Here is a 14,130-nt window from a genome sequence, read left to right on the forward strand (position 1 = left end):
AGCCCGGCTGGCCACTCGGGCGGTGTTGCGGAGTAGCGAGTGCCGGGGAGTCCGGAGGAGCCACCGCCACCGCCTCCGCAGCCGGGTCCGCGCCGCGCCTCGGCAGCTGGGACAGGGCCGCCGTCGGGGAGCGCCAGAGCAGATCCCCAGCTCATCATGATGGATTTGGAGCTGCCGCCGCCCGGACTGCCGTCCCAGCAGGTGCTGCCCCGACCCTTGGAGCCCCGCGGTGGTCCCAGGACAGGGGTAGGGGTGCGAGGGAGCCGCGGACCGGGCGGGAACAGCCGCAGCCGGCTTCTCCCGTCTACGGCCGGAGTCCAGACTGCAGCGGCCGCACACTAGAGCCGCTGCGCTTGCGCCGCGCCCGGGCGGGGAGGGGGAGCGAGCGAGAACTCGAGAGGGCCGCGAGGACCCAAGGGGCAAGAGGGAGAGTAGGGGGTGCGGCCTCCGAGGGCAACTGGGTGGAGGTCTGGAGGCTACGTTCGCGTGCGTAGGGCGAAGGGGCCTCTGTAGCCGCGTCCCCAGCTTCCGGAGCTGGGACTCGGGAGCCCCAGCTGGGCCCCGGAGTTTGAGCGGCCCAGAGGTGGCAGGGCAGGAGGAGGGGGCGGACGCTGGCGGTCTGAGCCGGCGCGGCCCGGCCCTTCCGGGGCTGCGCTGCTCCTCCGCCTCGGAGCCGGCAAAAATGTGCCTAGTCACGGGGCCGCTCTCGGGGGAGTTGAGGTCTCCTCCGAACTGGGACCCGAAGCCCCTGCTCTGCCACCTCCCCCATCCACGGACTCCGTGGGCGCCGACTGTGGCGCTGCGCGCCCACCCCGCTGGACCGTCTAAGGGCGCTCCGTTGCGAAGTAATCAGTCAGTCCCTCCGTCGGATAGCTGCTAGGCAGCTTGGCGAGAAAGCCCAGCCCCCAGGCTGGGGGAGGGAAGAGGTCGCGAAGTGCTCAGCGCGCTCCGGTGCCCCGACGTGCGGCAGTCCAAACGGACCTGCGCGCTTGCTCGCGTAGTGAGAAAGATTCGGGCTCGGAGATGCAAGGTCAGCCTCTGGCAACCGGCAGGTAAGTGCGGGCGAGGCCGCTGACTGAGGTGGGACGCCGCCGCGCCCCAGCTTCTCGATCCCCGCGCGGTGCCTCGGGGCGTGCGCGGATTCGGCCTCCATGACAGTGGCCGGTTGGCTGTCACGGCGGCCCTTGGTTGGCCCTTTCCTGCTTCCTAGCGTGCAAACCTTGCCGCGCCGGGGCCAAGGGACAAGTTGGAGCTGTTGATCTGTTGCGCAATTGTTATTTTCCCCAGGGCGGCTTTGTCTTTGGATTTAACGTTTCAGAATTGCAGTTCCAAAATGTGTAAAGCAGGATATTCTGTTCTGTGCTGTCAAGGGTAAGAGTTTCGAGTGTAGATTAGAATTTCTGTTGATTTTAGGCTTTCTGTCATACGCTATTTCTTCCTTGGGTGCTTTATACAGTTTTTCTTTTTCTGTTTAAGAATTTGCCTCGATTTCATAGCATGTTTCTTCTTTTGCTAGGGCGGAGGGAGGAACACTTCTGTTTCTTAATGTTTTGCTAACAAGTTTTGTAAATCGTTATAAAAGTGAAACGTTTCTGTTCATACTTTGTAGGGACGTTTAAAGGAGTAGATACTTCTGTTTCCAACTTTTTTGGTAATTGGGTTCTTAGGAAAAAATATTTGGTTCAAGGAAATGTGTAACGTAATAAGTACAGTAAAAGCATATGTTTATATTCTTAAGTGTGAAGTTTTAGACTAATCTTGAAGATTTAAAGTAAGATTTTAAGTTATTGATAATTTATTAATTGTGCTTTTTTGTTGTTTAAAACTGTTTGCCTTGAACTTTCTCCCAGTAATGATTAGGATCATATTCCCCCAGTTCCCACTAGTATGAGGTAAATTGTGCTTTTCAATTTAGCTGCTATTCAACAGTAATTCATATAGCCGGATAGACATTTATAATCTTTATGATCAAAGGATATAAGAGGCTAATGGCCTTTTGTTTTTCTAAATTGTAGCCTAGAGCTCTCTATTATTTTTAAATAACAGTAAGGACTGTGTAATTTAACGTTCCATACATACAAAAGCTCATAAAGCATGTGTATTGCTTTCTCTTTTAAATGTGAATTTTCAGTTTCATTTAACTACCTTTCCACCTTTAATCAGACACAATTTTCATATCTGAATACTATGAAAAAAGAAAATGGAGTAAAATTTGGAATCAGTTTCATGTCTGTAACTGTGATTCATCTTAAATAGTTGTTGGTATTCTGGAAAGATTTCAACAGAATCAAAAATGGATTCGGACCTTTGTCAAAGAAATTCCAGGTGTGAGATGGTACTAGGATACAGTTTTCATCTGCGTGGGGAGGAGATGTTGATAAACAGGGTAGTAAGGAGAGCCTTAGATTCTGTAGTTCCGTTAGGTGGAAGGAACCATCCATTACCCTTTCCAAGGGGGTCTTGGAGTTGATCTTGGACTAGACTGATAAGATTATTTTTAAAAAGAAAAATAAGGTCTGTCATCTGAATGAACAGAGAACAGCTTGACTTTTTAGATACGACTTTTCAGACTTGAGAGATTATGGAAGCCGCGTGTCGGAGAATAAATATACAATTCACAATAGACTTTCTGCATTAAAAATAACTTGGGCCATTTTGGAGTCTTTCTTGTTAACTTGGGTTTTTATAAACAATGCTGGAAAAAAGAAATCCTGTCTTTAAGATTACCAGGATGAATTGAAAGCCAAATACACTCTTTTTCTTAATATTTATTTTTATTCAGGATGAAATATCCTTCAGAGCTACATAGAAAAGGACCCCTCTGTGGACTGTAAGCACGTTTTTCTGAGAATTGCCTCCCTACTGGCTGAACATAATTTAAAGGGGATTTTGCATAAATATTTTCTCTTTAATTTTTCCTTGGTCTGGGGTTAATTTTTCAGTGCAAACCCTTGAGTGCAGGAAGAATTTGGCACTAAGATGGTAATAGAGGAGTTATTGGGTATTTCCTTGCGTGCCAGGCACTGCAATAATTGCTTCACATGCATAATTCCACCCTATAACCGCACGGGAAATACTATTATCTCAAGTTTCCAGGGGGAGAAAAGAAGCCAAGAGTCCTGCTTAAAGTGCCTCAACTATTTTTTTAAATTAATTCATCTATTTAAGTAATCTCTGCACCCAGCGTGGGGCTCAAGCTCAAGATCCCGAAATCAAGAGTCACACGCTCCACTGACTGAGCCAACCAGGCACCTGTGATGCCCCAACTCGAGTGGTAGAGATGGGAATCAGACCTAGATAGTCTGACTCCAGTGGCTTTTAATCACCACCTCCAAACTAGATCAAGACTACTTAAACTTTAAACAGAAGGAAAAGCTCATACTTTATTTAAAAATGGATTAATTGAGAAAAACTCAGGGAAGGAGAGGCAGGAATTAAAAAGATTGATCTCTGCACCTTTTCCCTTTAACAAGAAATTCAGTAACTATGTGTGTATTGGGGGAGGTGGACCTTCTTAAATACAGGGAGAGTAAATACAACCTGTCAATGGAATTACTGCATGGAGGCCTTTTAAGGAAGACACAGAGACCTAGAGGGGTTTAATTTAGAGAGGCAGGATCTTTTTTTTTTTTTTTTTTTTTTAGATTTTATTTTTAAGTAATCTCCGTACTCAACGTGGGATTCAAACTCAACCCCAAGATCGAGAGTTGCATGCTCTGTTGACTGAACCAGCCAGGCACCCCTGGATCATTTCTTAATATAATAGTACTTTTAAAAATCCTGGGATTTTGGCAGTGTTCCAGATTAGGGTTAGGGTTGGGTTAGGATTGGGGTTAGGGCATTACATTTTTCAGGGACCATTTTCCTTTTTCTTCACTAAATCTGTTAGCTATTGGAATCTTTGTTTACCTTTATTTGCCTTGTTAGTTGGTACATTCTCCTGTTGCATTGGCTTTTTTTGTTTTGACGTAGTAGTAAAAAATAAATTTGATAGTGAAGATATGTAATATGGTGAAGAGTGGGAAAGACTGGGTTAAGCCAGGTTAAAGGTCAGTGGGTAAAATGGGGAGAATTTGAGTGGAAAATGGCCAGGAGATACCTGCTGGCCCAAATTAAACACTAATCTCCTATTTGGGGCATTTCTGAATTGAAGCAAGCATAAGAGCTCAAATCTATCTTGTTGAAGCTTACTTAGGATTTTGAGTACAGTACATTTCAAAATTAAATATGTTATTTCTTAGTCTTTATTGTTAAACAAGTCATCTTCAGAATTATTGTCTTATTTGTCTAATTAAGCATGCTGCCATCCAGTTGATGATCTGCCTGGAAGTTGGTCTGGGTAAACCCAGGGCATTTAAATGCCTGGTCCAGTCACTGAAGGTTTGCGGAAATCTGTTGCACACCGTGGTATAGGAAGACAGGTTTACTAAATGCAGTGTTTGGCCTGCCTCCTTCACCTTTGGCTGTATGTTTGTTTTAAATTTACTATAACATAGAGAAAATAATTTATATTTTGATACATGATTTCTAGGAGTTACTAAAATTTCATTGCCACTTGCTTTTAAATATGCTCCAACAAATGTTTCTGTAAAAGGCTCTAAGATACAGACCAAGGCTTTTCAATTGCTCAGTTGATAATGGTATGTTTTCTAGAAACAAAAGCAAAAATACATTCAAGTGTATAATATTTACGTTCCCAAACGGTGTTAGGAAAAAACAATGGTATTCGTGTACTAACCTCCCCCACACACGGACACCCCCTCGAAAAACCAGGACTACTAAAGAAAATTCCATTCTGCCTGAAGTTGGGAGTTTTCTGTGTGTCAGCCCTGGCCACAATAAACACTATTCAACTTTTAAGAATTTTAGGAGTGGGTCATCTGGCTGGTTCAGTCGGTAGAGCATACAACTCTGGATCTCAGGGTCATGAGTTTGAGCCCCACGTTGGGTGTAGAAATTAAGAGAAAAGAAGAAGAATTTTAGGAACTCTGAGCATAGGAGGCACTTTTAACCAGTCAACTTTATTGCACGTGGCCTTTAATACCTGTGTATTATAAAGCCTCATATGGGAGAGTTTCTGTGTGTATAAGCATGTGAATTTATTTGGCCCAAACTCTGGTGGTAAAGACAAATCCAGGCCCTAAGAAGGATTTAGAGCACCACGTCCATCTTTCACTGGTCCTGTTGATAACTGACTCTTGAGACTCATTATAATCCCTCAAGAGCCTGTGTTCTGGAGGATTAAAAAAAATTCCTTGGCAATGCTAAGTAGTCACTCCTTTCTCACAGGCTCGGAAATGGGGACTCTGAGGCCTGTAGTAACAGCATACTGGCCAGATCTGCGCCCTCCATTGCTTTTTTTTTTAAATAAGAGAAGAATGATTGTGTAAGAAAAGAAAAAATAGGATCATTTTGACTTTGAAGACTTCTTTTGAACTTGAGTTTTTATTTTCTGCATTAGCAATTTTATTAAATTGCTTTTACTCTGATACTTGTCTTGACTGTGTATCTTTTGTTCCCCTGTACAACTAGATTGTAAATTCGTTGGAAGCTGGGCATAGAATTTATGTTTCTGTCCTTTTTAAAAAAAAAAAAAAAACAGCTTTATGAGATAGCATTCACATACCATACAGTGCACCCATTTAAAACAGACAGTTCGGTGACTTAGTGTACTTGCAGCCATCATCATCACAATTTTAGAGCATTTCCATTACCCCAGGAAGAAAGCCTGTATTCACTAGCATAACTCCCCATTTCCCTTCAACTCCCTTAGTCTCTGGTAACCACTCATCCATTCTCCGTCTCTGTGGAGTTGTCTATTCTGGATATTTCATATAAATGAAATCATACTGTACGCGATTTTGTGTGATGGGCTTCTTTCGTTTGATGTAGTGTTTATAAGGTTTGACCATGGGGGTAGCACAGGACTTCAGTCTTTCTCTTGCCAGTACTGTTCCACTGTATGGTAATTTATCTTCTCATCAGTTGATAGGCATTTGGTTTGTTTCTACTTTATGTATTTCTTTTTGTTCCCTGCAGCAACGGTTCTTAAACTTTGTTGTCTAGAAGAATCACCGTCAGTATTTTAAAATACCGGCATCCAGGTCATATCCCTCATTAAATCAAAGTCCATGGTGGTGGGACCCAGGCAACAGTTTTTCTTTTTTTTTTTTTTAAGCTTCTGGAAAGGGCACCTAGCTCAGTGCTTGGTACCCCTCGAAGGTATGGTTTTAGGATGTCTGTCTGAAATCATGAAAAGAAGTGGTTTTGTATTTGATCACTGATCTTCACATCCTAAGGTTAACACCTAAATCTGGGAACCGTTTTAAGGTGCCTGGCAAAATGTTTGAAATTCAGTACATATAACTTGAGCTCTTTAAGCTCTTTAAGTTGATTTGGGTGATAATTTTGTTATCAAAACGTTTTCTCCAAGTGGGTCAGAATTTTTCTGTGTTTTGTCAGGAATGTGACCTGTGAGAACGTGCCACCTGGATTATTTGAGATAGTATAGAAAAGGCATTGAGGACAGAGTGCTTGGGCGAGGTGTTGGAGAGCCTGGAGACCAGGACAGACTTGGCCTTACTCTGGGAAGTTCTTTGCTCTGTATTCCTCTGCCTCATTATCCTATTTAAAAAGAACGAAAACCTTAAATCTATAAGGCGTTTTTAGCAGTTCATTTTTTGACTCCCTGTAATCTGCCTGGTGAAGTCTCCTTTATATTCTGACCTCAGTGGCTGCCATTTGTACTTATCTGAATGGCTTTCTGGTGTACATCTTTGGAAACTGAGCCTAATTTCTGAATGATTTGCGAGTGTGCGGGTTTTGTACGGCACAGCAGTACCACTCAAGAGACTTGAAGGTGTGGTTCAGGCCTTCTGAAGCTGGCTTAGCAGACAGGATGGGAACAGGCCCAGAAGGGAGCAGGCACCCCGCTCCAGCCTTGGCCTCTCCGTAGTGTAGCCGGGCAGAACTTTTGCAGCCCATCTCCAGCCTTTCCCCACCATCTGTCGTGGGAGGGGTACCGTTAGTCACCTCTTGGGAAGCTGCTGCTTTTCTCACACTAGTCATCAGTAGTTCGAAATTCTTTTAACCCGTTCTTTTAATATTTAAAAAACAGTATCTTATTCTTTTATTCTTAAGAATTTTGTACTGAGTGATGGATGTAATGAATGTTAAAAGTACCTTTAAACAGAAAGATTTCAATGTGAACGTTTAGGTTATTGCAACGCATACTTGTATTTCAAAGAATTACTTCTCCCATTACGTGCCTTTTTCCTTCTTTGCCAGAATGTAGCCGTCATGCAGGGTGGATTAGTTCCCATCTCCCCCCCCACACACACCCCTCTGTGTAAGAGGTGGGGGCAAATTGACTGCCCTGTGGGTGGCCTGCTGATAAAGGGTACGGAATTTTGCTTTACTCCAGACTTGATAGCCTTTTGTCTGCTCTGCTTCAGCACAAAATAATAATGCACACGCATGTGGAACCCAGCCTGTTCCAGTCCGAGGAATTAGAATCCGGGGGAGATGGTTATGGTGTGTTGTTGCTTTCTATGAACAGAATTGGAACAGAGGTATGGCGCACGGTGGAACCGCGCTGTTGGTTCTGTAGGAGCTTGAGGGCTGACTAAAGAACCGGTCCTTTTTGCTGCTTTATTTTATAGTATTGGATCCGGGGAGTCATGCTGCTGTGTCTAGAGTGTTGAAGAGCCCTGAATTTTTTGACGTAGGAAAAAAAGAAATTAAGGTTAAAACCCTGGTAATGAAAACCACCCAAAATAAAAACTGTATTTTTTTAATTGCAGTAGGGAAAATTGGCAATTTTTGAAGTTTTTTTTTTTTTTTTTTTTTTTAAGATTTTACTTATTCATTTGAGAGAGACACACAGAGACAGAGCACAAGCAGGGGGGAGAGGCAGGGAGAAGCAGGCTCCCCACTGAGCTGGAAGTGGACATGGACATGGGGCTCGATCCTAGGACCTGGGAACCATGACCTGAGCCGAAGGCAAGCCGCTTAACCATCCATGCCACCCAGGTGCCCCAAGAAGTTGTTTTTGTCCTTGGTAATTCTCAGTGAACCATAATTAAAATATACATTGAGAAACCAACCCCAAAGGACAGGGACAGGGCTGGTTCACTTTGTGCTAGCTGTGGCCCATATGTTCTGCTGCTGGTTCCCTGGCTGAGACCAGCACCAAGAATAAGAGCCATTCTGTGAATTCAGGCTCCTTTCTTCTCCTCCAGCGACAGGCTCACCCTCTGCCAGAAAATTCTTTACCACCAGGCTGCATGTTTGGGAGAATCCTTGGGGGCAGTGGATTGAGAGTAGGATGATGACTCTGAGGAGGGAAATTCCAGGTTCTGTTTGACTTGGGAAAAAGGTTCTATCATGAAAGGGAGAGAGTTTGGGAGGAAAAAGAACAGTAGCTTAAGGGATTTCTTTTAATGAACCCAGGAGGAATACAGACCTTTTGGACTCTTCCTGAGGAAGGCTTCAGATGGACCTGGAATTTTTACCTGAAGGAATCTTTAATACTTAGATTTGTTCTTCAGCATGCAGCCTGCAGTTAGATTCTCCATGTGAGGAAAGGGAAAGCATTTTCGAGTATTTACTTATGCTATTTATACTCATCACCTTTAATTCTTGTAACAACCCTATTAATACAGGTTTTGTCGTTCTTGAGAAAACTCTTTGGAGAGGTTAAGAAACAGTCCAGAGTTCAGTTTAGAAAACCAGAAACCACACGAGGTATTTCCAGCAGGGAATTTAATATAGGAAATTAATTCTGTATGTGATGGACAGACCACCCAGAGATGAGAAGCGTCAGGAGGCCACTGCCCTCTGGAAGTTCGCACTGCGTCAGGAGCTGGCAGCCCTGAGAGAAGGGTTCTCCCTCCCACCCTCCAGCACCCCTCCTGTGCCCCTTCTAGTTAACCAAGTACACATATGTGACCACTGGGCAGTTCAGTCATAACGGAATCTTGGACATTCCTGTAGAGGACGGATGTAGTCTCCATTCAGGGAGTTCCCAGTTTGGGGGTGTATTCCTGTTGTTGGCAGGTTGTGTGCCTCCCTTCCCCTGTGAGGTGTCCTTGGGATGCCAGGGCAGGAATGATTCCATGTAGGGATGTTTCTGGTGTTGCTGAAGGACTTGGGCCGCTGGGTCCTGAACTTGGGGAGAAGTTCAGAAAGGAGGGAGGGTATCTTAAGAGCTGGGGAACCTCACATCTTTTCTCATTGATCCTGATAAATATTCTCCCCCAAAGGGATGGTAGTAGAAATGACTCCCCTAGATAGCTCACTTATCTCCCTTTCTTCAGCACTTGTGTGTGTTTTGGTGAAGATAGTAATGGAGATGGGGGGGGGGGTGAGTCGTTCTTTGCAGTTCACCTTTTACCAACTCCCAATGTTGTGAAAAGAATCAGCCTTTTGTTGTTACAAGGCATCTGAATACAGACAACTAGCAATTTCATAGGGAAGGAAAGGAAAGAAGCGACCATTTACTGAATACCTGCTAGTACTGTAGCAGATCTTGGATATATTCTCTTACTTGATCTTGACAACAAATCTATGGTGATAAGGGCCATTACCTCCATTTTACAGACGAAGGAAACCTGTTCAAAGAGTTTAGTAACTTGTCCAGGGTCATGTTCCTCACAATGGCGGAACAGGGATTTAGAATGCCCACAATCCCTGTTCTCCCTTCCCTGTTTTCCTCCTTCCTTCCATTTCTTCTTTTCTTGTCTAATGACTATGGGTGTTTTGTTAGGTGCCGAAGAGTGAGGCACTCCTGTACAAAGATTAATTAAGGAGTGTCCCTACTTCAAGGAGCTTGCTCAGTGTTTATCAGGAGTGCTACTGGCATAGGGGCTGGACTTCTTTTTGGGGTGGAGGACTGTCCCACATCCCAGGACATTCAGCATCATTGTGACAACTAGAAAACCCTTCCCTCATCCCCATCCAATATCAGTTGCTCCTTGGTGGTGGTGCCAGCCCCGGCAGAACCACTGTGGTACGCTGACTTCCAGAGATGGTTCAAAGCTAGGACTTTACTGTGCCCAGGAAAGCTTAGTATATTACAGTAATCCCCCATTATCCGTGGGGATAAGTTCCAAGACCCAGTGGATGCCTGAACCTGAGATGGTACTAAACGGTATATATACTATGTTTTTTCCTGTGCCTACATACCTAGGACAAAGTTTAATTTATCATTTAGGCACAGTAAGAGATTAACAACAGCATGATAAAATAGAACAATTATAACAATATAATGTAATAAAAGTTATGAACATGGTCTCTCAAAATACTATACTGTACTCTTCTTGTGATGATGCGAGATGGTACAATGCCTGTGTGATGAGATGAACTGAATGATACAGGCCTTGCTCCGGCTGCTGTTGACCTTCTGACGATACATCAAGAGAGGATCGTCTGCTTCTGGACCTTGGTTGACTGCAGGTCACTGAAACTGGTGGAAAACAAAACCGCGGATCAGAGGGCACTCCGTGTGTATTTCCCTTGTTCTTTGTAGGGATGTCAGCCTATGCACACCTTTTATGCTAAACTCGCCGGGAGTGATAGAGAAAGTGATGAAAGCTCCAGAAACCAGAGGGGCCAAGTACATTTCATTTATTCAGGTAGATTGTGTGGTCCAGTTCACTTAACACAGAGATCAGTGTCATTTGATACAGTAATACTGTCACTGCTAATGTTGACCATTTCTCAGGCCTACAGCTGCAAGGAACCTGTCCTCAAAAGATAAAAAACATTGTTTTAAATTTTCAAGATGAAGTTAAAAGTCATGTACCATATCTCCCTGGGTCTTTACTACCTTTTCTACCCCGTACTTTGTGAAAAAGTCTGAGTCGTGAGTATAGAATAATTGAAGAGGTTAAGATATTATGGTAATAGATTGATGCTTTGATAAAAGTCTAGAATATGGGGGCAAAGTGAGGCTGCCATGTTTGACCGTCAGTCTGAGGGACATGACTGGTGTCCTCCAAGAACATACACTCAGCATTTATGTTGACTGATTGATGTGTTACTCAGGTTGCAAGACTCTTTGATGGATATTTGAAGATACTGTCATGTTGATTCCCTCAGAAAATCGATTTTGTTGTTAACTTGAAGGGGTAAGTGTTTATAGTTTTTAAGGTGTAATACGTTGACTTTAGTAAAGCAGCCAAGGAATAATTTGAAGTATTGGTAACTATGAAATAATTTTAATAATTAAATAATTTTTCTATGACTAGTTGTTGGGTCATAACCGATATCAAACACAGTATCTTTGTTATTTAAGTAATTAGAATTCTTTGATCCCAGATACCTTAGGTATGCAATTAAAATACTGAATCCTGAGCCTAAATGTATACTTACTCATTCCACAAATATTTATTAGGTATTTCCACACCTTAGGAACTTTCAGAGCCTGAAGTTGTTTTACTCTTAGAAGATAATGCAGCAAATGTGTTGTCTTCCTTGAAGGACATTTGCTTTTCAAATGGCCCTTCCTCCTGATATCCTTTTGCTCTTTGTACACCTGGATTATACGTATTTCATTATCAGTGAGCATAAATGACTTTACATCTCTTTCCTCTCTGGTTAAGATATGACTTTCTCTAGGGCAGGAACTGTATTTTACTCATTTTTATAACTCTGGTGTCTGGCATCATGCCTAGTGTTTACGTAATAGTAGTTGCTCCGTAAAGTGAGGGTGAGCCTGTTACTGCCTTCTAGCAGCTTGGTATTCACACAAGCCCATCTGTGCTGTGTGACAGCTGTGCTGTGTGACAGTAGAGAGGAGAAAATGGCATTTCCAGCTGGGGTGCTCAGAGAGGACATCCTGGAGGAGGTAGCATTTTAACTTGATTTTTTTTTTAAGTCAGTAAGATTTCTTTGGCTCAGGCTTCCTTTGGAAGCCTGAGGAAGGGCGCAGGCGGGAGCTGGGCTCTGACAACGGATTGAGTCACTAGGGGTGAAGGGTGAAAGGTTAATTTGGGGCTGACTGTAGAGAGCCCTGCAGTGCCCACGTGTGGCATTTCAAGTTTTACTTATGTAGTTCAAAATCACAAAAGTCTTTGGAAAGGGGAAGACACATGAGCTGGACGTGGACAGGAAGCTATTATGGCCCATGAATCAAAAGAGGGCTGGGTATGGGGCGCCTGGGTGGCGCAGTCGTTAAGCGTCTGCCTTCGGCTCAGGGCGTGATCCCGGCGTTCCGGGATGGAGCCCCACATCAGGCTCCTCCGCTGGGAGCCTGCTTCTTCCTCTCCCACTCCCCTGCTGTGTTCCCTCTCTCGCTGACTGTCTCTCTGTCACAAAAATAAATAAAATCTCAAAAGAGGGCTGGGTTGGAGGCAGAGAGGAGGATGGGGGTGGCTCAGGACATGTACTGAGGATCTGTGTTGGTAACTCCAGTCTGTACCACCTTTGTTAGCCATTTAAGAATTTTTTCAGCCCCCTTTTCAAAGGAGGGGAGGTTTCCTCTTTCTGTTGGCCCCGTCATCTTAGCACCTGTGCTCAAACTTGCACACCCTGCTGTTGCTGTGTTGTAAGAGAAAGCATCCGCCACTGTATTCATTCCCTTGCTGGAATGGGAGGGAAAACGAGCCAGAAATTGCCGCTTTGCTGGAGGGATGGATTGTTTTCTTCTCCAAGGTGGTACAGAGCCCTCCTCTAAGATCAAAGCACTCTTACTGCCTTTTCAACTGTTACAGTCTCATCCTTGGCTTTCAAGCCCCGTGATTAGCAGTATTCACCCAAGAGAAGAAAGAACCGACAGTATCCTCTCTTTTTTTTCCTCCCCCGAGTGCTTTGCTTGTAAGCCCCAAGCTGACAGAGGTGGGCATCTGACGCTCTCGGTGATGGCAGCTGAGGTCTGTCGGGCTCTTCCCAGTGCTGGCCAGGGTGTTGATGCTTCAGCACACCGATCTCGTCCTGTGCGCTCCTGACTCTGCCCGGTGAGGTGGACATGATCCCTGTTTTGTAGGCAGAGAACCGAGGCCCAGAGCGGTTAAGCTGATGGACATTGTGGTGGGATGTGCTTCGGTTTCATCATCACTGCAACGTGGAGGACCCCTACCGTGGCGCTCTGACAGTTAAGCCAGAGAAGAACTAGCCACGAGACCGAGCACACTGCGCACGTTGGACAAACGGTGGCTGTGTTTATTGTTCCCACGATGTGTCTCTTCTCTGTCAGGGATGTTTGTTGTGGGGGGCTGAGATTTCTTTGGCACACCTGAAAAAAAAACCCTCCTTGAATTCTAGCTGTGTAGAAGCATAAACATTCATGCCCGTTTTTGTTCTTCGCTATAAACTTACTCTCCTGTGGTCCTCCCTCTGCATGTCCCTCACGTTGGGCACTGAAGTCTCCAGAGACAGAAAACCAGTCCATGGCAAGACTTTATGTGCCCCCTGTGACTGCAGAGGGCTGCCTGCTGCCCCGGTCTCCCGTGGGGGACCCTGCAGCCTACCCGCCAGATTCCCTGTACTGATGTGCATTGATAAGCCGTCTCATTGAACTCCTTCCCAGACAGACTCCTTCACTTGTGGCAGAATTTCTTACTCTGGGGTTCTGGGCCTAGAAAAGGAGCAGTGTCCACAGGCAAGTTGAACAAACAGAAAGCGTTTGGGGAATAGAAGTATATTAGTAGAAGGCCAGATCCAAATATGAACTGAGCTGACCCTGCAGTGTTGTCCTCCTCCCAATGCTACCCCTTCTTTTAGTCTTTCAGGACTGAAATGTTCCTTTTGTAATAGCTACCCCGAATGACTCTGGCCTTAAAAAAGGGGGGTGGGGTAGAGTGGTAAAGGGAGAGAAGACCTTCTGGAAGACCCTTGAGGGGAGAGGACACAGCTGAAAACTTCTACATTCACTACTCTCTGATGTTGCCATGCAGATGTCTGTATGTAAATAAATTATGACCTCACCTTCTATTTTTTATACAGTAGTTCCACCCAGAAGCCTAAAAGTTAGATGCTTCTCGTGTTCATTTGACATCGCAACAGGAGTTGAATTTATTAAGTTTTAATACCTCACCCCTGGTTGTCCTTTATATTTTTAAGGGGCATTACATACTTTTTTTTCCTGTGGAAAACAACTCTGTAGGGCTAGTGTTAGTGTCCCGGTTATTC

At 44.6% G+C, this 14,130-nt stretch overlaps 1 protein-coding gene across 4 annotated transcripts in view; it reads left to right on the plus strand.

Annotated features, from left to right (window-relative positions):
- The window catches only part of NFE2L2 (nuclear factor, erythroid 2 like 2), a 33,317-nt gene continuing 19,187 nt past the window's right edge, over positions 1-14,130 (plus strand). The window contains exons 1-2 of one of the 4 annotated variants that reach the window (XM_040643485.1): positions 20-201; positions 11,047-11,129. Coding sequence is in view for 1 of the 4 variants with exons in the window: in XM_040643479.1 (XP_040499413.1) it covers positions 157-201 (45 nt within the window). In the remaining 3 variants the exon portion in view is untranslated. Of the gene's footprint in view, positions 202-762; positions 1,053-1,270; positions 1,372-11,046; positions 11,130-14,130 lie in introns of those variants that run through there. The other 3 variants (XM_040643479.1, XM_008687173.2, XM_008687172.2) reach the window with 3 other exon arrangements.

The sequence above is a fragment of the Ursus maritimus genome, unplaced genomic scaffold, assembly GCF_017311325.1.
Source record: "Ursus maritimus isolate PB19 unplaced genomic scaffold, ASM1731132v1 scaffold_1, whole genome shotgun sequence".
Lineage (NCBI taxonomy): Eukaryota > Metazoa > Chordata > Mammalia > Carnivora > Ursidae > Ursus > Ursus maritimus.